Source organism: Tachyglossus aculeatus, chromosome 5 (genome assembly GCF_015852505.1).
Source record: "Tachyglossus aculeatus isolate mTacAcu1 chromosome 5, mTacAcu1.pri, whole genome shotgun sequence".
In the NCBI taxonomy this organism is placed as follows: domain Eukaryota; kingdom Metazoa; phylum Chordata; class Mammalia; order Monotremata; family Tachyglossidae; genus Tachyglossus; species Tachyglossus aculeatus.
Genome location: NC_052070.1, coordinates 77,835,645 through 77,857,431, shown reverse-complemented (window position 1 = coordinate 77,857,431; position 21,787 = coordinate 77,835,645). Strand labels below are relative to the sequence as shown.

Sequence of the window (21,787 nt, the reverse complement as noted above, 5' to 3'; positions counted from 1 at the left end):
CATTAGATTGTAATCTCTTTGAGGGCAGGATACACATGTCTTGCTTCTGCTGAATTGTCCTAAGGGTTTAGTACAGTGCTTTGCATGCAGTAAGCATTCAATAAATCCCAGCAACTGATTGGTGAGGATACTTTTGTAAAGGTTGACTAAGAGACATTCTCCTATACCTTTTCTAGAGTTGGAGTTTACATGGGCAAAGAAGGTGGTTGCTTAGGATTGCCAATTTGAGGAACTCCTGTTCTCAGGCCCCACCTGGTATTACTCGTGGTCAGGGAATGCATGTTATATTGTTCTCTCCCAAGCGCTTAGTACAGTGCCCTGCACACAGTAAGAGCTCAATTAATACCATTGACTGGTATTACTAAACCCAATACCATGCTGTACCATGACAACTCCCCTTCTCTTATAGTTGTTTATTTTTTCATGGTATTTATTAAGCACTTACTATGTGCTAGGCACTGTACTAAGCGCTGGGATCTATACAAGATAATAGGGCTGGACACAGTCTCTGTCCCACATAGGGCTCACAGTCTTAATCCCCATTTTACAGATGGGGTAACTGAGGGACAGAGAAATGAAGTGACTTGTCCAAGGTCACACAGCAGACACGTGGCAGAGCCAGGATTAGAACCCAGATTCTCTGATTCCCAGGCCTGAGATCTTTCCACTATGCTATGCTGTTTATCAGTTTTTCCCCCAGAAACTATCGAGTAAGAGGCCAGCAATGTCAGTAGAGATCAGTTCCCCTGCCCCCAACCACGTCATCTGCAGGTTTGCTATAAACTGGCATAAGGGTGACTTGTCAACTCCCCCCTTCACCAAATCCAAAGTAGCTCCTTTCTCCTCTTCTTTGGTCCTACGAGGTTTCTGGTGAAAAATCACCCAGCAGTGCCTGAGCTGGCTCAGGAGCAAGGGGTCCGTACATACTCCAGGGAGGGCTGGGAAAAGAGTTTCCACTACCTCTGGCCTAACAGAGCCCCAATCCAATGCATGACTGTTTGCCCCACAAGCAGCTCATTGGGGCCACTTTCTCAGGTACAACCTGATGCCTCCCTGTTCTCTATGATTCATTCCCCCAAATCTTCCTGGGTGGAGCAGCCAGGGGTGAGGCAGGTGGACATCGTGGACTTCTTAGGACTTTGTGACAAGAAGATCCATTTGTGTCCAGCCCCGATGCCCAGTGAGGATCGGAAAAGCAGCAGACTTGTCTCTCTGATCTCCTCTTGTCCTTTCTCCTCCGACCTCTCAAAGCTCTGGAAATGAAGCATTGGTACGCCTGCTGCCCCACTTGCTCCATCCTAAGCACAACTCAAAGACTCTTCTTTGTACCTTTGCCCTAGATGTCTAAGAAGGAAGCAAGAGAAATGGGGCATATATTTTAAACCACAACCAAATCTGGGTACAGCTTTTACATTTAATTTCAATAGTTAAAATTTGGGAAAATAATTTCAGGGTGGTAAAAAAAATCCAAGTGTTCATTATCAGATTATGTGATTGGTGACCTTATTTTATAAATTTTGTGCATGGTTTCCAACTGCATAAACTAGTGGTCTAAACATGACAGACATTCAATAAATTTATTATGATATTTAAGCTCTTCCTATGTGGCAAGCCCTGTTCCAAGCCCTGGAGTAGATACAAGTTAGGTTGGGCACAGTCCCTGTGCCATACGGGATTCACAGCCTGATGAGCCGCACATGGGTCAAGAATCACTGAGAACACAGACTTTTTGACATGGCTCTACTGTTAATGATCTTAGTTACTTTCTCTGTACCTCAAGAATTTGGTCTGAAAACAGGGATAATATTTTCCATTCATGGTATTACTTGCAGGACCCCCATTCTTTGCAAACCTCTGTATGCTTCGCTGTGGGAAATATTCAATGCAAATTGACACTGACACTGCCTTCCAGGAGTTCAAACGCATGTTTTGTACTTCGAATGGAGAAGACTTTACATTTTGGGTTTGTGCTGTGTGTAGGTGGCTGCTTGTTGAGTTGCTTTGTTGTTTCATTTGGACTTCTGTTAGACTGTGTGCCCTCCCACACACCCTGGAACAGGGACCGTGTTCACTTCCCAAAGGTGTATTCCTCTCCAGCACTTAGTATGGCACAGTGCACCCAATTTAAGTTCTCAGTTAATATTTTTACTACTTTTCGGACACCTCCAGAATAGTTCTGCTATCGCTGCTGTCGTAGGTTGGGTTGCTTCCGTTTTCAAGTAGCCTAGTGGAGCGGTTGGAGGTTTTGTGATTTTCACCTGGGCTCTTGTGGTTTCCTCAAACGTTTAGACCTGAGAGATGGTTAACCTCGCAGATGTCACTGCGTGCCTACCTGACAGAGCGCCCGATGCAGTTAGAAGCAGCAGGGCATAGTGGAAACAGCCCGGGCTTGGGAGACAGAGAACGTGGGTTTTATTTCCAGCTCTGCCACTTGTCTGCTGGGTGACCTTGGACAAATAACTTCTCTGTGCCTTAGTTACCTCATCTGCAAAATGGGGATTGAAAGCATGGGACAACCTGATTTCCTTGAATCTACCCCAGCGCTTAGAACAGTGCTTGGCACATCGTAAGCGCTTCACAAATACCATTATTATTATAGGTGCCAACTTGTACTTCCCAAGTGCTTAGTACAGTGCTCTGCACACAATAAGCACTCAATAAATACGATTGATTGATAACAGCACTTTACTGGGCGGATGAGGGCAATACCCACCGTTTTCAGTGGAGGGCAAATTTCCCCGGACACTCACCACCCATCCAACTTGCCAGTCGAGTCTCAAAAACCAAATCCCACCCGACCTGAGATCCTGTGAAATGATGATGATGGCATTTATTAAGCGCTTACACTGCCAAGCACTGTTCTAAGCGCCGGGGGGTATACAAGGTAATCAGGTTGTCCAATATGGGGCTCACAGTCTTCATCCCCATTTTACAGATGAGGGAACTGAGGCCCAGAGAAGTTAAGCGACTTGCCCAAAGTCACACAGCTGACAAGCGGTGGAGACAGTATTAGAACCCACTACCTCTGACTCCCAAGTCCGGGCTCTTGCAAGTGAGCCATGCTGCTGCTTGATATGTGAAATCTTTCTGAATTTGGTCCACGGTTCGGTGGCTGGGGCTTCCTGGGTACCGTGAGAAATACCTGCTCGGGGCGAGCTAGGCGGTGGCGAGGGGGCTGGATTTGGGCAGAACCCACAAGGGGCACTGGGCACCGGGCGAGCCCCAGGGGACACTAGGTGTGGGCGAAGATGGGCAGGAGGACAGGACACCTAGGCCCTGCAGTCGCCTGAGCCCCGGGGTCGCCCGGTCGCCCACCCAAGGTAGCCAAGCTGAAAGTTTCCCGGCCGGCGCGCTCCCCAGCCCCAAGTTCAAATCCATCAATGTATTTATTGCACGCTTACTGCGGGCAGAGCACTGTAGTAAGCGCTTGGAAGAGTACAATAGCAGCGTGGCTGAGTGGAAAGAGCACGGGCTTGGGAGTCAGAGGTCGTGGGTTCTAATGCCGCCTCTGCCGCTTGTCAGCTGTGTGAACTTGGGTAAATCACTTAACTTCTCTGTGCCTCAGTTAATAATAATAATAATAATTTTGGTATTTGTTAAGCGCTTACTATGTGCAAAGCACTGTTCTAAGCGCTGGGGAGGATACAGGGTGATCAGGTTGTCCCATGTGGGACTCACAATCTTAAACCCCATTTAACAGATGAGGTAACTGAGGCACAGAGAAGTTAAGTGACTTGCCCAGAGTCACACAGCTGACAAGGGGCAGAGCCGAGATTTGAACCCATGACCTCTGACTCCCAAGCCCGTGCTCTTTCCACTGAGCCACGCTGCTTCTCTAATAATAATAATGGCATTTGTTAAGCGCTTACTATGTGCCAAGCACTGTTCTAAGCGCTGGGAGGAGAATAATAATAATAATGATGGCATTTGTTAAGCGCTTATTATGTGCAAAGCACTGTTCTAAGCGCTGGGAAGGTTACAGGGTGATCAGCTTGTCCCACGGGGGGCTCACAGTTTTAATCCCCATTTTCCAGATGAGGAAACTGAGGCCCAGAGAAGTCAAGTGACTTGCCCAAAGTCACACAGCTGACAGTTGGCGAAGCTGGGATTTGAACCCATGATCTCTGACTCCCAAGCTCGGGCTCTTTCCACTGAGCCACGCTGCTGTCCCATGTGGGGCTCACAGTCTTAATCCCCATTTTACAGATAAGGTAACTGAGGCACAGAGAAGTTAAATGACTTGCCCAAGCTCAGATGACAAGTGGTGGAGTCGGAATTTGAACCCATGACCTCTGACTCCAAAGCCCGGGCTCTTTTCACTGAGCCACGCCGCATCTGTAAAATGGGGATGAAGACTGTGAGCCCCAAGTGGGACAACTTGATTACCTTGTATCTACCCCAGCACTTAGAACAGTGTTTCGCACATAATAAGCGCTTAATAAATATCAACGTACAATAGAACAGAGACATTGAGACCCACCGAAGCAACAGGCTTTGAGGCCGGACGATCCGGCACGTCCTACCTCCTCACATCCGCCAAACTAGCCCACTTCCCCCCTTCAAAGCCCTATTGAGAGCTCACCTCCTCCAGGAGGCCTTCCCAGACTGACCCCCTTTTCCTCTGCTCTTCCTCCCCTCCTCACCGCCCCGACTCCCTCCCTCTGCTCTACCCCCTTCCCCACCCCATGACACTTGTGTATATTTATACATCTTTATTATTCTATTTATTTTATTAATGATGTGCACAGTTCTATATTAGAGAAGCATAGTGGCTCCGTGGAAAGAGCCTGGGCTTTGGAGTTAGAGGTCATGGGTTCAAATCCCACCTCTGCCAATTGTCAGCTGTGTGACTTTGGGCCTCAGTCCCTCATCTGTAAAATGGGGATTAAGACTGTGAACCGCCCGTGGGACAACCTGATCACCTTGTAACCTCCCCAGCGCTTAGAACAGTGCTTTGCACATAGTAAGCGCTTAATAAATGCCATTATTATTATTCTATTCATGTATATTGATGCCTGTCTACTTGTTGTCTGTCTCCCCACTTCTAGACTGTGAGCCCATTGTTGGGTAGGGATTGTCTCTGTTGCCAATTTGCACTTCCCTAGACTGTGAACCCCCCGTGGGACAACCTGATCATCTTGTAACCTCCCCAGCGCTTGGAACAGTGCTTTGCACATAGTAAGCGCTTAATAAATGCCATTATTATTATTCTGTTTATGTATATTGATGCCTGTCTACTTGTTGTCTGTCTCCCCACTTCTAGATTGTGAGCCCGTTGTTGGGTAGGGATTGTCTCTGTTGCCGATTTGCACTTCCCAAGACTGTGAACCCCCCGTGGGACAACCTGATCACCTTGTAACCTCCCCAGCGCTTAGAACAGTGCTTTTCACATAGTAAACGCTTAATAAATGCCATTATTATTATTCTGTTTATGTATATTGATGCCTACTTGTTGTCTGTCTCCCCCCTTCTAGACTGTGAGCCCATTGTTGGGTAGGGATTGTCTCTGTTGCCGACTTGTACTTCCCAAGACTGTGAACCCCCCGTGGGACAACCTGATCACCTTGTAACCTCCCCAGCGCTTAGAACAGTGCTTTGCACATAGCAAGCGCTTAATAAATGCCATTATTATTATTCTGTTTATGATGATGATAATGATGATGATGATGATGGTATTTGTTAAGCGCTTACTATGTGCAAAGCACTGTTCTAAGCGCTGGGGAGGTCACAAGGTGATCAGGTCGCCCCACGGGGGGCTCCCAATTTTAATCCCCATTTTCCAGCTGAGGGAACTGAGGCCCAGAGAAGTGAAGTGACTTGCCCAAAGTCACCCAGCTGACAAGTGGCGGAGCGGGATTTGAACCCATGACCTCTGACTCCCAAGCCCGGGCTCTTTCCACTGAGCCACGCTTGCTTGATGCCTGTCTACTTGTTGTCTGTCTAGACTGGGCGCCCCGTTGTTGCGTAGGGATGGTCTCTGGTGCCGACCTGGACTTCCCAAGCGCTTAGTAGCTGTGTGACTTTGGGCAAGTCACTTCACTTCTCTGGGCCTCAGTTACCGCATCTGTAAAATGGGGATGAAGACTGTGAGACCCCCATGGGACAAACTGATTGCCTTGGAACCTCCCAAGCGCTTAGAACAGTGCTTTGCACATAGTAAGCGCTTAATAAATACCATCATTATTATTAGTAGTAGTAGTACAGCGTTCTGCACACAGCACACGCTCAGTACTCCTTCTACAGCCCACCCCGCACCCTCCGCTCCTCTGCTGCTAATCTCCTCACCATTCCTCGTTCTCGCCTGTCCCGCCATCGACCCCCGGCCCACGTCATCCCCCGGGCCTGGAATGCCCTCCCTCTCCCCATCCGCCAATCTCTCTTCCTCCCTTCAAGGCCCTACTGAGAGCTCACCTCCTCCAGGAGGCCTTCCCAGACTGAGCCCCTTCCTTCCTCTCCCCCTCGTCCCCCTCTCCCTCCCCCCATCTTACGTCCTTCCCTTCCCCACAGCACCTGTATATATGTATATATGTTTGTACATATTTGTTATTCTATTTATTTATTTATTTATTTATTTATTTATTTTACTTGTACATATCTATTCTATTTTATTTTGTTAGTATGTTTGGTTTTGTTCTGTCTCCCCCTTTTAGACTGTGAGCCCACTGTTGGGTAGGGACTGTCTCTATAGGTTGCCAACTTGTACTTCCCAAGCGCATAATACAGTGCTCTGCACACAGTAAGTGCTCAATAAATACGATTGATGATGATGACTCTATTTTATTTTGTTAGTATGTTTGGTTTTGTTCTCTGTCTCCCCCTTTTAGACTGTGAGCCCACTGTCGGGTAGGGACTGTCTCTATAGGTTGCCAACTTGTACTTCCCAAGCGCTTAGTACAGTGCTCTGCACACAGTAATCGCTCAATAAATACGATTGATGATGATGACTCTATTTTATTTTGTTAGTATGTTTGGTTTTGTTCTCTGTCTCCCCCTTTTAGACTGTGAGCCCACTGTCGGGTAGGGACTGTCTCTATAGGTTGCCAACTTGTACTTCCCAAGCGCTTAGTACAGTGCTCTGCACACAGTAATCGCTCAATAAATACGATTGATGATGATGACTCTATTTTATTTTGTTAGTATGTTTGGTTTTGTTCTCTGTCTCCCCCTTTTAGACTGTGAGCCCACTGTCGGGTAGGGACTGTCTCTATAGGTTGCCAACTTGTACTTCCCAAGCGCTTAGTACAGTGCTCTGCACACAGTAAGCGCTCAATAAATACGATTGATGATGATGACTCTATTTTATTTTGTTAGTATGTTTGGTTTTGTTCTCTGTCTCCCCCTTTTAGACTGTGAGCCCACTGTTGGGTAGGGACCATCTCTATATGTTGCCAACTTGTACTTCCCAAGCGCTTAGTACAGTGCTCTGCACACAGTAAGTGCTCAATAAATACGATTGATGATAATGACTCTATTTATTTTATTTTGTTAGTATGTTTGGTTTTGTTCTCTGTCTCCCCCTTTTAGACTGTGAGCCCACTGTTGGGTAGGGACCGTCTCTATATGTTGCCTACTTGTACTTCCCAAGCGCTTAGTACAGTGCTCTGCACACAGTAAGCGCTCAATAAATACGACTGATGATGATGATGAAGTGGCGGAGGCGGGATTTGAACCCATGACCTCTGACTCCCAAGCCCGGGCTCTTTCCACTGAGCCACGCTTGCTTGATGCCTGTCTACTTGTTGTCTGTCTAGACCGTGAGCCCGTTGTTGCGTAGGACTTGGACTTGTCTGTTGCCGACTTGGCCTTCCCAAGCGCTTAGCAGCTGTGTGACTTTGGGCAAGTCACTTCACTTCTCTGGGCCTCAGTTACCGCATCTGTCAAATGGGGATGAAGACTGTGAGCCCCCCCCATGGGACTACCTGATCGCCTTGTAACCTCCCAGGCGCTTAGAACAGTGCTTTGCGCATAGTAAGCGCTTAATAAATACCATCATTATTAGTAGTAGTAGTAGTGCAGCGCTCTGCACACAGCACGCGCTCTGTGAATACGACTGAACGAAGGGATGAATGAATGAGCTCCGGGCCGCGCGGGCCTGGTTGGTTCAGAGCGCGGCGGCGGTGGGAGCTACCAAGTGCGGCCGGGATGGGGGGGGGGACGGGGACAGGGAGACAGCCCGGGAGGAGGGGCCGCGGCCCACGGGAGCAGTCCATCTCCAGAAGGGATAGCGATAAATCCTGGTTCATCCCGTGCAGCAGCAGCAGCTGCCACCCTCCCCATCCTCATCCCCCTTCCTCATCCCTTCAGCCTCCTTCTCCCCCCCCCCCCCGTCCGATGGGTCCTCCCGCGGCCGGCGCGCTCCCGCCCGCTCCTCCTCCCTCTCCCTTTCCCTCCTCCGACTCGTGCCCGCGCGCCCTGCGCGCCCCCGCTCGGAGGGGTCTGGCCGCTTTCACCGTGATGTTGCTAGGGGCCCAGCCTGGCACAACCCCTCCAGCGAGGGTTCTAGACTGTGAGTCCGCTGTTGGGTAGGGACTGTTGCCGACTGGTACTTCCCAAGCGCTCAGTACAGTGCCCTGCACACTGTAGGCGCTCAGTGAATACGATTGATTGATTGGTTGGGGGCTCGTCCTCCCTCCATCCCTCCCGGCCCATCCTTCGTGGGCAACAAAGAGGCCGCGATGGGAGGGCATCCGCGGGGTCCGCACTGACTCCGGCCCCACCTCGGCGGGAGATGGAAGATGGAAGAAAGACACGGTGGGGTAAGGCATCACCTTTTAAAACAAATAAACGCACAGAGACCCTTCCCAGAAAACTTTCCCCACCTCTCCTCTCCTTCATTCCTGCCCGTCTTTTAATAATAATAATAATAATAATAATAATAATAATAATAACGTTGGTATTTGTTAAGCGCTTACTATGTGCAAAGCACTGTTCTAAGCGCTGGGGTAGATACAAGGTAATCAGGTTGTCCCACGAGGGGCTCACAGTCTTCACCCCCGTTTTACAGATGAGGGAACTGAGGCCCAGTGAAGTGACTTGCCCAAAGTCATACAGCTGTCAAATGGCAGAGTCGGGATTTGAACCCACGGCCTCCGACTCCAAAGCCCGGGCTCTTTCCACTGAGCCATGTGAGCCCACCGTTGGGTAGGGACTGTCTCTATATGTTGCCAACTTGGACTTCCCAAGCGCTTAGTACAGTGCTCTGCACACAGTGAGCGCTCAATAAATACGATTGATGATGATGATGATAGGGGCCGTTTCTATATATTGCCAACTTGTACTTCCCAAGCGCTTAGTACAGTGCTCTGCACACAGTAAGCGCTCAATAAATACAAATGAATGAACCCGAGTTGTGCTCGCTTGACCATGCCAGCCTTAGAAACTCTTTGCCTTTAAGCTGCTTAGTTCTTTCTGCCTACTGGGGAGCGGGGCGAGACGCACGGAAAGATTATCTTTGGGGTGGCAACGTCCACTGATTTTTTTTTCCTTTTTTTCTTCCCTCCCATCTCCACCGTGCCCGATTTCAACCACCCTCTATTAGGAAGGGAAACCCCAATCATTCCTCCTTTCTTCAAAAGTGTGGGTTCGAGGGAGGGACATTTTCCGGGCGATTTACCGTCCCGAAACACAAAGTCAAGTTTCCCTGTCGGTGGAAAGAATTTTGGATTGAGCACCCAGCCAGGGGATGATTAGCCTAGATGCCAAACGTGGAATAACTGTTCCAGAAATTGAATGAATTTTATTCTGTGAATTGTTTTCTCTCGTTCTGTAGCCAAGGTGAGCCCACTCTTCATCCACTGCTTTTAGTACTTCTGTCCGGCTCCGAATATCCTGAGATTCAAACCCCCAGACCCACCAAAAAGCATTCAGTTTTGGATTTTATGAATCGATGTATCTTGCTTTCCAGGCTTAAAGCTGTTAAAAGTAACTGCGATAAAAATGAAAGTGGTTAACAGTGAATGATTGATTCCTTGCGTTTTTCTTTCGCGGAGACTTGTTCTGGATACATGTCATATCAAATAGTACGTTTTCCTTCCTCCCCATTGCCCCACTCCTTTGATTTGGTGGCTTAAGTGGATCAATCCGTCAGTCATTGAGTATTTGCCGTGTGCAGAACGCTTTACTAAGCACTTGGTAGAGTACAGTAATGACTGAGGTATGATGGAATACTAACCTTTTGTAACGTTCAGAGAGGCCTGATAGTGCTCATGAGAAAGCACCGCACCTTACTAGTGCACTTTGAATGAGGACAAATGATGCATTCGTTCTCTTAACACCTGCCCACCCTTTAAATATGAATGATCTCATTTTACTTTTTCTCATTATATTAAAAAAATCTGCTGTCTTGTTTATATGATCTCTAGACCAGGAGGTGATATGCCAAAGACAATTCAACAAAGACATTTACTTGAGAATAATAATGATAATTATTATGATTATGGTATTTATTAAGCATTTACTATGTGCCAAGCACTGTTGTGAGTGCTGGGGTAGTTACAAGGTAATCAGGTTGTCCCACGTGGGATGTAGAGTCTTAATCCCCATTTTTACAGATAAGGTAACTGAGGCACATAGAAGTTGCCCAAGGTCATACAGCAGACTAGAGGCGGAGCGGGGCGAGACCCACGGACGGATTACCCTTGGGGTGGCAGCGTCCACGGACGGATTACCTTTGGGGTGGCAGCGTCCACGGATGTTTTTTTCTTTCCTTTTTTCTTCCCTCCCACCTCCACCGAGCCCGATTTCAACCGTAGTCTGTTAGAAAGAGAAACCCCAATCATTTTTCCTTTCTTCAAAACCCGTGCTCTTTCCATTCAGACACGCCCAAATGAGATGTAATTGAGTGTCTGCTCTGTTCGGAAGTGTGCATTCTAATTGTCTGTTTTCATGCAGATGCTAGTTTTGTTACCTGTGACCTTGTACTTAATTCAAATAATCAGAACTCTTAGTTGAATTTTAAAGTGTAATGGAAGAGGACCTGTGTTCTAGCTCAGTCTCCTCCACTCATCTGCTAGTTTTGTTACCTGTGACCTTGTACTTAATTCAAATAATCAGAACTCTTAGTTGAATTTTAAAGTGTAATGGAAGAGGACCTGTGTTCTAGCTCAGTCTCCTCCACTCATCTGCTTTGTGCCCTTGGGCAAGTCACTTAACTTCTCTGTGCCTCAGTTAACTCATCAGTAAAGTGGGAATTAAGACTGTGAGCCTCGTGAACTGTGCCCAAGCTGGTTAGCTTATATCCAGTTCTGTGCTTAGTCCAGTGCCTGGCACATAGTAAGTGCTTAACAGATCCCTTTAAAAAAAAATTATGGTTTGCCTTTCTGTTTTGGTGGTAAATAAGGCTACTATAATTTTATTTAGGAGGTAGAGTTTTCTGGTCTTGTGTTAAAAGGAAAAAGCCAAAAGTATGTGCAAAATTGGAATGTTCTCTGTGGGTTGGTATTTTACTTTTTGAAAATGTTTTGTTGCCACACAGTTTGACCTATTTCCCTTTTATTGTACTGTAGGATAATTACCATCCCCTACAATGATGCTTTGGCAAAGTATTGCTTGGAGCAACTAAAACTCAATACTAGTCATAAAAAAGCAAAGAAAAAATCATTAATATCCCCATTCTAGTTTAAGCTTGGCTTTGGGATTGAAAAGCAAATTAAACTATAAAGAAAAGTTCAACTGTTTGTTTTTAAACAAAAACAATGTTCCCTCAGTGTTTCTCCTTGGTAATTGAGTTCCCATTTAAAGTTATGCCTTTTGTATCCTGCTTTCTTGCTATGGAGGAAAACACTAATTTGTGACATAGTCTAGTATGAGAAAATAAGTGTCCAGAGCAATACAGTGTTACAAAATGTGTCTTTGAATCCATATTTATCTGAGAAGCATTAAGGTGATTTTGTCATCCATTATTTAGTAACTAAATATACAGGTGTGGTAATTGCCTGGTTTCAGCTGTGCCACAGAGGAAGGAGCAGGGGGGATAGTTGTCAATATTAATTGGGTGCCTATGGTTAGTTGTTGAGAGGCCCATGTTAGGGCAAGCAGGTGGTAATTACTTTAAAAGTTCTGTCGAGGGACAGAATGGATTAGCGATGGATCAGACATGGCTGATAGCTGAAGGTTCAGTTATGTATTAGAAATCATCTGGTGATCTCATCTGTGCTTGCAAAGATGATAGCCAGCCAAACCCGAAAGTGAAGTGTTACTGTCCTGGGAAATGGTGTGTGCTTCCCCTCTCCAGGAGGCCAGTTTGGGCTGACCTAGTTCCAGGGATTTGGGTCAGGCACAAAGGTCCATCATGTAGAGGTCCCAAGGCATGTGTAAGTTATGACTAGTTTGGAGGACTGGCAAGAAGCTTGGGAGGGCAGAGGCTGATGATGGAGATTGATTTACTCCAGGGTAGGTGTGGAGAGGACATGGACCAAAGCAGGTTCCCTAAGCTTGATGATGGAAAACTGGAACTCCTGAAATGGCCCTAAAATGGGGCCAAGCCAGACACTCTAGCTTCACTCCTGAAGCAACACCTTAGGCTCAACTAGAAAGAGCTAGCTTTTGGAAGAGGGAGGGGACAGGTAGAGGTCACTAAGACATTTCCCCTGCTATGGGATTTCCTTCTAAAAACACTTCTGCCCTCCTCAGTGTCCACAGACTAGCTTTAGGAGTGGATGAATCAGGACTGAAGCGCTTGGGGACTTCACCCCCAGAATGGGTAAAGCACACACTGTAGCCATAAACAAAGAGCCTCAGTGTGCAAGGCTGTTACCAGGCCTTTCTTCAGCCAACTTTTCAAAAGTTATTTTCTAGCATCCAAGTTGCCAGTCTTGCCAATTTAGCAGTACTAATATACTTGACAGTGTGGTAAGGTGTCAACCTAGTGATGCAAAAAGCTCACTGTGCGCAGGGCATGTCTCCCAAGTGCTTAGTACAGTGCTCTGCATGGAGTAAGTGCTCAAATATGATTAAATGAATGATGGGGCTAGACCATAGTGTAAACCAATCAAATGATTATCAGTAATTATTAAGAATATTGACTCCCCCCCCATCCTGTGGCACATTGAAAATAAGTGTTCCATTTCACTATCTTAAAGCAAATTTGCTTAGGAAAATACCCATTCCAAAGGACCACCACCACTTTACACCACATCCCCTTTATGTCAGTTAAAATGATCACCGTGCCTAGAAGTTCAACAGCTTAGGGCCAGATTGGGTAGCGAGTTCTACCTTGTACTGCCTTGATTATTGTATTAGACTCCTTGCTGATCTCCCTGCCTTCTGTCTTTCCCCACTCCAGTCCATACTGCATTCTGCTGCGTGAGTCATTTTCCTTCAGAAACATTCAGACCATGTTTCCCCACTCCTCAAGAAACTCCAGTGGTTGCCCATCCACTTCTGCATCAAACAAAAACTCCTCGCTATTGGCTTTAAAGCATTTAACCACCTTGCCCTCTCCTACCTCACCTTGCTACTCTCCTACTACAACCCAACCCGCACACTACATTCCGCTAATGCTAAACTTCTCATTGTACCGTAATCTCACCACTGACCTCTAGCCCACAACCTACCTCTGGCCTGGAATGCCCTCCCTCCTCATATCAGACAGATAATTGCTCTCTCCCACCTCAAAACCTTAATGAAGGTCCATGTCCTCCAAGAAGCCTTCCCTGACTTAGCTTTCCTCTCCTTTTCTCCCACTCCTTTCTGTGCCACACTTACTTTCTCCTTCATTCATCCTTCCTCTCATCCCCATAGCACATATGCATATATATATATATATATATATATATATCTGTAATTTATTTATTAATTTATATATTCATTTATATTAATGTCTGGCTCGCCCTGTAGACTATGAGCTCACTGTGGGTGGGAATGTATCTGTTGTTATATTGTACTCTCCCAAGTGCTTAATATAGTGCTTTGCACACTGAGCAATAAATATGATTGAATTAATGAATATTAAGTGACATAGCTGGGTTTAGAACCTGGATCCTCTGACTCCTAGGGCCAAGTTATTTCCAATCGACCATGGTGCTGATCCTGGATAACTGGATATTACTGCCCTTGCCATCATAATTAAAGCCTCCTTCACCTGAACAGAGGGAAGTAAAGGTGAACACATTTTTCAGTTTCATTTTACATACTTTGGAGTTAAAGTCTTGGAGACAAATAAGCAAGTTACTATTTTCAGTCCACAGTCCAGGGACTTTTTAAAACACACCGAGCAGCGTGTAGTCCTGGGAGGCCTCTTGGAGGAGATATGCCTTCAATAAGGCTTTGAAGTGGGGAGAGTAATTGTCTGTTGGATATGAACAGGGAGGGTGTGGGTGAGAGGAAGGCAGAGGTAGATGAGATCAGATGCAGTGAGAAGGTTAGAATTATGAGGAGCAGAGTGTGCGGGTTGGGTTGTAGCATGAGAGCAGCAAGGTGAAATGGAGTAGGAGTGGGCAAGGTGATTGAGTGCTTTAAACCTGATTGTAAAGGACTTTCTGTTTGTGGAGGTGGATGGGCAGTGACTGGAGTTTCTTGAAGAGGGGAAGCATGGACTGAATGTTTTTATAGAAAAGTGATCAGGGCAGCATAGTCAAGTATGGACTCGTAGGGGAGAGACAGGAGGCGTTTATATTTATTGACTGCTTGGATTAACATAGTAGCAGTTTGGATGGGACCAGTTTCACCTCCAGTTTGCCAATAGAGAAACTGAGGCGTGAGAGGTTAAGTGACTTCCCCAAATTTGAATATGAATTGATAGAATTAATTTGCAAATTCTGTTACCAAATTCTAAGGGCCCCCAATTTTTCAATGCCTTTTATTTTAAAGGCATCTTGACAAATAGCCAACCAGGCCTTTTGAGTCCCATTTCTTGCTGGGCTCTGTTTGGGCTTTTAGTGACTTTTGATCCTGAAATAGGGGAGAGGGGTAAATTCAGGAACAAAAGGAATAGTTGGAGCACTTTTCCCAATGAGGCATGAGGCTAAGAGCTGTAGTCTGGCTCAAAAGGTATCAACATCTGCTTCCAGCATGCTAAGTGAACCAAAAGATCTCATTGCTATCACAGAATCACCCCATGACAGTGTTGGTGTCCAGAACCTAGTGCAAAATGATCATTGAAAAGACACAAAGGTCACTAGCAACTTGTCATTTAATATCACGATAATGTGACTTTACAGCTTATTACATTGTTAGGGTCTCCATATCTGATGGGAAATGACTACTTTCCATCTTTTCTTCCCAGTCCCTCCCTACCACAGCTCATTTAGGTCTCTAGAGAACTGGGAGTTGGTGGGGAGGGACAATGATTAAGGGGAGGGGTCTCAAAACTAAGTGATAGGGAGGGAACTGAAACATTAGCAGAGGACCTGGGCAGCAGCTGCTCCATTTTTCTCTCCCCTCTGCTAAGAACATGGGAATTATAAAATTGGATCAGCCTGGGTTCTCAACTTTTTGGGTCAGGTGGAGAGAGAAAGACAGCTGTTCCTGTGATCCATCTCCTGGCTGGGGGCGGGGTGTGTTAATTATCTGACATCTTAAAGAGCTGAGTTTATGGCATCCTATAGCAGGTCATGAGATTTCTGTTCATGGAACATTATGGTTAGGGATCATTCTCATTCTGGACTAGTTTAGGGACAGTCTTGCTCGGAGGCAGGGGGGTGATGGTGATGGTATTAAGCCCTTACTGTGTGCCAAGCACTGTTCTAAACTCTGGGGGGTGATAAAAGGTAATCAGGTTGACCCACATGGGGCTCATAGTCTTAATCCCCATTTTACAGATGAGGTAACTGAGGCATAGCGAAGTTAAATGACTTGCCCAAAGTCACACAGCTGACAGTTGGTGGAGCAGGAATTAGAACCCATGACCTCCGACTCCCCAGCCTGTGCTTTTTCTACTGAGCCACGCTGCTTCTCCAGCCAAGCTGGGTGGCTTGATCAGCCCCAGTTAGCTTTGTTTCCTGCTTTTTAACCCTTTCCAATGTCTAGCTTCCACTGGGCCTCTGCTGTTTGCAGAATTCTTAAATGTTTGTTTTTTTTTTTCTTTCCTAATTGCTTATTGGGGTTCTTTGCCTCTGCTTTTGGTTCTCTAGGTATGAATGATGGTGAGTACAGGCTACTGTGTGTAAATGACAACCTCGGGTACGATAGATAAGGATAGCTATACTATTTATGTCAGCATATGGACCGGCCCTGCTGGCAAAATCATCCCCTAGATAAAAGCCTGGGCTCTGTTTTTGTGACATAACTGTCATATACATTTTGCTGTGCTACTTGCAAAACACAGCAGCACTTGCGCTGAAATGACTTTGTGAAGTTACACAGCAGTGTTTGCTGAACATCTCAAAGTACAAAAATTCTAGCTCTAGAATGTAGCCCAGTTTGGATAATTAATCAAAATGCAAAGCAAATATATTCTCAGGAAAGAGGTATGAAAACTAGAAAGAGTCTATCTGTATATTTATAGGTGGAAATATTTTACCCCAAACGAGATTCAAAACATTAAATAGTGAGAGAATAGCTTTTTTTATATTAAAATCTGATTGCAAAATTAAGCTAACCCTGTTTCTACCCCTTGAACAGTTTGCTGACCTTTAAAATGTAATGAAGTGAAAGAACAGATAGTAGTACTTGTTCTATAAGCAACTGTGATTATGCATTCAGTAGATTTTTAAAGAATTGATATATTGATTAAAACTGTAGCAATCACTAGGTCTGTAAACATCCATGATATTGGTTAGATGGCCAAATAATAGAGCAAAGCTGTAAATGGTGTTTATACTGCACATTGATTGTTTTTCACTCTCTTAAAGTGGAAATAAAAGTTTTGGGCTGGAAATTCAAAAAAATAATTTATTAGCAAAATTTGGTCCATTAAAGCTTGCTGTACATTAGGGATTGTTTTAGCTAGAAAAATAAACCTTTCTGTACTGGAATTAAAATAAAATTTCAGCTCAAGGATATTAAAATAAAGTTACATACCTGGGCTTATTTATGGCAATGTGGTTTTAATTGAATTGATCTTAGGATAGATGACACTGATATATATTATATTGAACTCCCTTATATATTGAACTCCCTTTATATACTGGGCTCCCACTTTAGGCAGTTACAGAGTTCTTGGAGTCAGAGGTGTTTTGAGATTCTAAGAGGGAAGAATTTTGCTCAAAAGCCAACAGAGCAAGCTTTATTTAAAGTGTCCCTCAGGGCCCTTTCCAGAGGAGGCAAATAAGATTCATCATTTGCTTCTTTCCACTTGTTTCTAATTAGAACAATGGAATGTGTAATTTCACTTTTGTTCCAAGTGGTAGTATGAATTTTAGGAACTCCATTGCATTTGAACTATAATATCAGTTGTTTCAGGAGTGAAATGCATTTCCTTTAACTCACTCTTTGGTGTCCTTGATGGTTTTTTTCCCAAAACGTTTGGAGGTAATTTTCACACCTATATAGGGGCTATAAAAAAGATCTGTGTGCAGTTAAATGCTATCATGTCAGTTTGGAAGCAGTGGTTAATTACATTTTTGGTTGGGACCTAGTTTTTTGTTGCTTGTGCATCAGGCTTGGATAAACAAGTCAAGTTACAAATGTAATCCCTGGTCACAGGATTAAATGTTCAAGCTTTTCCTGGTTAGTTGTTTGTGATCTGACTGTAATTGCTCTGAATTAATCAGAAATTTGCACCAGGGTGTAGCTAAGGCACTATAACAATTTCTGAGAGAAGGAAAAGCTCTCGTTTAGGTTTTGCTTCCTGCAGTTTAGCTCTTTAATTCCAATTTTGACTTGGAGGCAGAGGGGCTATGGAAAGTGTTACCCCTTTACATTTTAAAGGGGAGAATGAAGCAATTCCACTACTTAATAGTCCAGTTTACCAAGACAAGTGGAAGAATGCTCAAAATGCTGTGTCTACTATGAGAAGTAAGTTTGCTCTGTTTAATGATGGTAGAGCCCAATTACCTCCACAAGGTGATCACCCTGGTGAGTCTGACAGACTCCAGAGTTTAGGCCAATTGGTGAGTCAGACATTCATATTTAGTGCTTACTGTGTGCAGAGCCCTGTACTAAGCGCTTGAGAGAGTACAGTGTAACAAATGGGCACATTCCCTGCTCACAACGAGCTTCAGTCTGGAGGGGGAGACAGACATTAATATAACTAAATAAATAGTAGTATACAGTGCTGTGGGGCTGGGGAGGGGAAATGAATAAAGGGAGCAAGTCAGGGTGATGCTGAAGGGAGTGGGAGAAGAGGAAAAGAGGGCTTAGTCAGGGAAGAACTCTTGGAGGAGATGTGCCTTCAATAAGGCTTTGAAGTGGGGAGAGTACGCATCTGAATATGAGAAGGGAGGGCGTTTCAGGCCAGAGGCAGGACGTCGGGGAGAGATAGGTGGCAAGATAGATGAGATCGAGGTTCATTGAGAAGGTTAGCGTTAGAGGAGCAAAGTGTGCAGGCTGGGTTGTGTAGGAGAGTAATGAGGTGAGGTCGGAGGAGGCAGAGTGATTGCTTTAAAGCCAAAGGTGAGGAGTCCACAGTCCAGACCCATGAGAAGCAGCATGACATAGTGGATAGAGCACAGGCCTAGGAGTCAGAAGGTCATGAGTTCTCATCCCAGCTCTGCTACTTGTCTGCTGTATGACCTTGGGCAAGTCACTTTATTTCTCTGAGCCTCAGTTACCTCATCTGTAAAATGGGGATGGAGACTGTGAGCCCTACATGGGACTGAACTCCTTATCTTCCCTCCCAAACCCTGCCCTCTCCCTGACTTTCCCATCACTGTAGATGGCACTTCCATCCTTCTGGTCTTACAAGCCCACAACCTTGGTGTCATCCTCAACTCCGCTGTCTCGTTCACCCTACACATCCAATCTGTCACCTAAGCCTGCCGGTCTCACCTCCACATCGCCAAGATAAGCCCTTTCCTCTCCATCCAAACCGCTACCTTGCTGCTTCAATCTCTCATCCTATCCCAACTGGATTACTGCATCAGCCTCCTCTCTGATTGCCCATCCTCCTGTCTCTCCCCACTTCAGTCTATACTTCACTCTGCTGCCCGGATCATCTGTGTGCAGAAACGTATGGACATGTTACTCCCCTCCTCAAAAATCTCCAGTGGCTGCCAGCCAACCTACACATCAAGCAAAAACTCCTCACCCTCAGCTTCAAGGCTCTCCATCACCTCGCCCCCTCTTACCTCACCTCCCTTCTGTCCTTCTACAGCCCAGCCCGCACCCTCCACTCCTCTGCCACTAACCTTCTCACTGTACCTCTTTCTTGCCTGTCTGGATGTCGACCCCCGGCCCACGTCCTTCCCCTGGCCTGGAATGCCCTCCCTCCGCACATCCGTCAAGCTGGCTCTCCTCCTCCCTTCAAAACCCTACTGAGAACTCAGCTCCTCTAGGAGGCCTTCCCAGACTGAGCTCCCTTTTTCCTCTCCTCTTCCCCATCCCCCCCCCCCCACCTCCTTCCCCTCCCCACAGCACTTGTATATATATTTGTACAGATTTATTACTCTATGTATTTTACTTGTACATATTTACTATTCTATTTATTTTGTTAATGATGTGCATATAGCTTTAATTCTATTTGTTCTGACGATTTTGACACCTGTCTACATGTTTTGTTGTCTCCCGCTTCTAGACTGTGAGCCTGTTGTTGGGTAGGGACCGTCTCTATATGTTGCCGACTTGTACTTCCCAAGTGCTTAGTACAGTGATCTGCACACAGTAAGTGCTCAATAAATACAGTTGAATGAATGACAGGGACTGTGTCCAACCTGATTTGCTTTTATCCACCTCAGTGCTTAGTACAGTAGTGCCTGGCACATAGTAAGTGCTTAAATACCATAATTCATTCATTCATTCAGTTGTATTTATTGAGTGCTTACTGTGTGCAGAGCACTGTCCTAAGTCTTGGAAAGTGCAATTCGGCAACATATAGAGACAGTCCCTACGCAACAATGGACTCACAGTCTAGTAGCAGCATGATTTAGTGGAAAGAGCACAGGCTTCAGAGTCAGAGGTCATGGGTTCTAATCCCAGCTCCACCACTTGTCAGCTATGTGACTTTGGGCAAGTCACTGTGCCTCAGTTACCTCATCTGTAAAATGGGGATTAAGACTGTGAGCCCCATGTGGGACAACCTGATGACCTTGTATCTACCCCAGTGCTTAGAACAGTGATTGGCAAATAGTAAGCGCTTAATGCCATTATTATTTTTTTTCAGAAGGGGGAGACAGACAGCAAAACAGAGCAAGTAGGTGTCAGTACCATCAAAATAGAATTATAGACATACACATTATTAATAAAATAAATAGCATAATAAATATGTACAAATATACACAAATCCTGTGGGGGGTATAGCAGAGGGAGGAAGTGGGGGAAGTGGGGAGGAGAGGAGGAGGAGAGGATGGGGGCCTTAGTCTGGGAAGGCCTCCTGGAGGAGGTGAGCTCTCAATAGGGCTTTGAAGGGAGGAAGAGAGTTAGTTTGGTGGATGATAATAATAATAATAATATTTGTTAAGCACTTACTATGTGCAAAGCACTGTTCTAAGCACTGGGGAGGTTACAAGGTGATCAGGTTGTCCCGGGGGTGGGGGGCCTCTCAGTTTTAATTCCCGTTTTACAGATGATGTAACTGAGGCACAGAGAAGTTAAGTGACTTGCCCAAAGTCACACAGCTGACAGTTGGTGGAGTTGGGATTCGAACCCATGACCTCTGACTCCAAAGCCTGGGCTCTTTCCTCTGAGCCACGCTGCTTCTGAGCCACAATGTGTGGAGGGAAGGCATTCCAGGCCAGAGGTAGGATGTGGGCCCAGGGGTTGACGGCAGGACAGGTGAGAACGAGGTACAGTAAGGAGGTTAGTGGCATAGTGGAATTCTTCTTATTCTTCTTGCTCTTCTCCTTCTTCTCTTTCTCCTCCCCCTTGCCCTCCTCCCCCTCCCCCTGGTTGGGGAAGAGTGAGAGGAGCTGGTGGATGGGGACAGTTGGGAGATAGCCATTAGTTATGTGAATTTGCAGTCCAGCAAGCAGGAGGTCACAATCACATGGGCCATACGTCCCCTTCATTATATTTGCTGTTGGCCGATGTGATCATGACTCTAGGAGCAGAACTGGGTCTAGAATTCAAGTCTTCCAGTTTATGGTCAGTATTGTTAAACTATGCTACCTTTCCTACTGGCTTCACTTCAGCCGTTCCTGGAAATTTCTTTTTCTCTTCTGACAGATTGCACTTTTTCCCCCACTTTTCTCCTAGCTGGTCTTTTTTTTTTAAGATTTTTTTTGAGCCCTCTTTTACTCACCTGACCCTACACAGATGTGTGCATGTGACAATTATATTCTTTACTTTTCTTTCTCCTCTCTCAATGTGCTTGTTGCTGGAGGGGCTTTCTGCAGTGTGGCCAAAATTGATGTGACTTAGTATTGGCAACAGTGAAATGAGTTCACTTCATTTTTTTCCACCCCAATGTTTGTGGCCATTTTCTTGCACTGGCTTTTAAAACCATGAAGAGTGAGGGGTGGGAGAGATGTTTGAGAATGATTCTCAGTATCAATCAGTCAGTGGTATTTGCACACTGTGCAGAGCACTGTACTACGCATTTGGGAGAGTACGGTACAAGGAGCTTACAGGCTAGAGGGGGATACAGACATTAAAATTAATTACAGGTATGTACATCTGTGCTGTGGGGTGAATATCGACAGCTCAATGGGTACAGATCCAAGTACAGAGGTGAGAAGGGAGAGGGAGTGGGGAAATGAGGGTTCCAGAGCAGGGTGGTATATTTTTTACTATCATACATTATACAGGCGAAATA

The 21,787-nt window shown here is 45.7% G+C and overlaps 1 protein-coding gene across 2 annotated transcripts in view; it reads left to right on the top strand.

Moving 5' to 3' along the window:
* Positions 1–8,610: 8,610 nt before the first annotated feature.
* The window catches only part of PSD3 (pleckstrin and Sec7 domain containing 3), a 417,136-nt gene continuing 403,959 nt past the window's right edge, over positions 8,611–21,787 (top strand). For both annotated transcript variants that reach the window (XM_038746337.1, XM_038746336.1), the window contains exon 1: positions 8,611–8,756. In XM_038746337.1, coding sequence (XP_038602265.1) covers positions 8,736–8,756 — 21 coding nt within the window. In that variant the 5' untranslated portion in view covers positions 8,611–8,735. The remainder of the gene's footprint in view (positions 8,757–21,787) is intronic.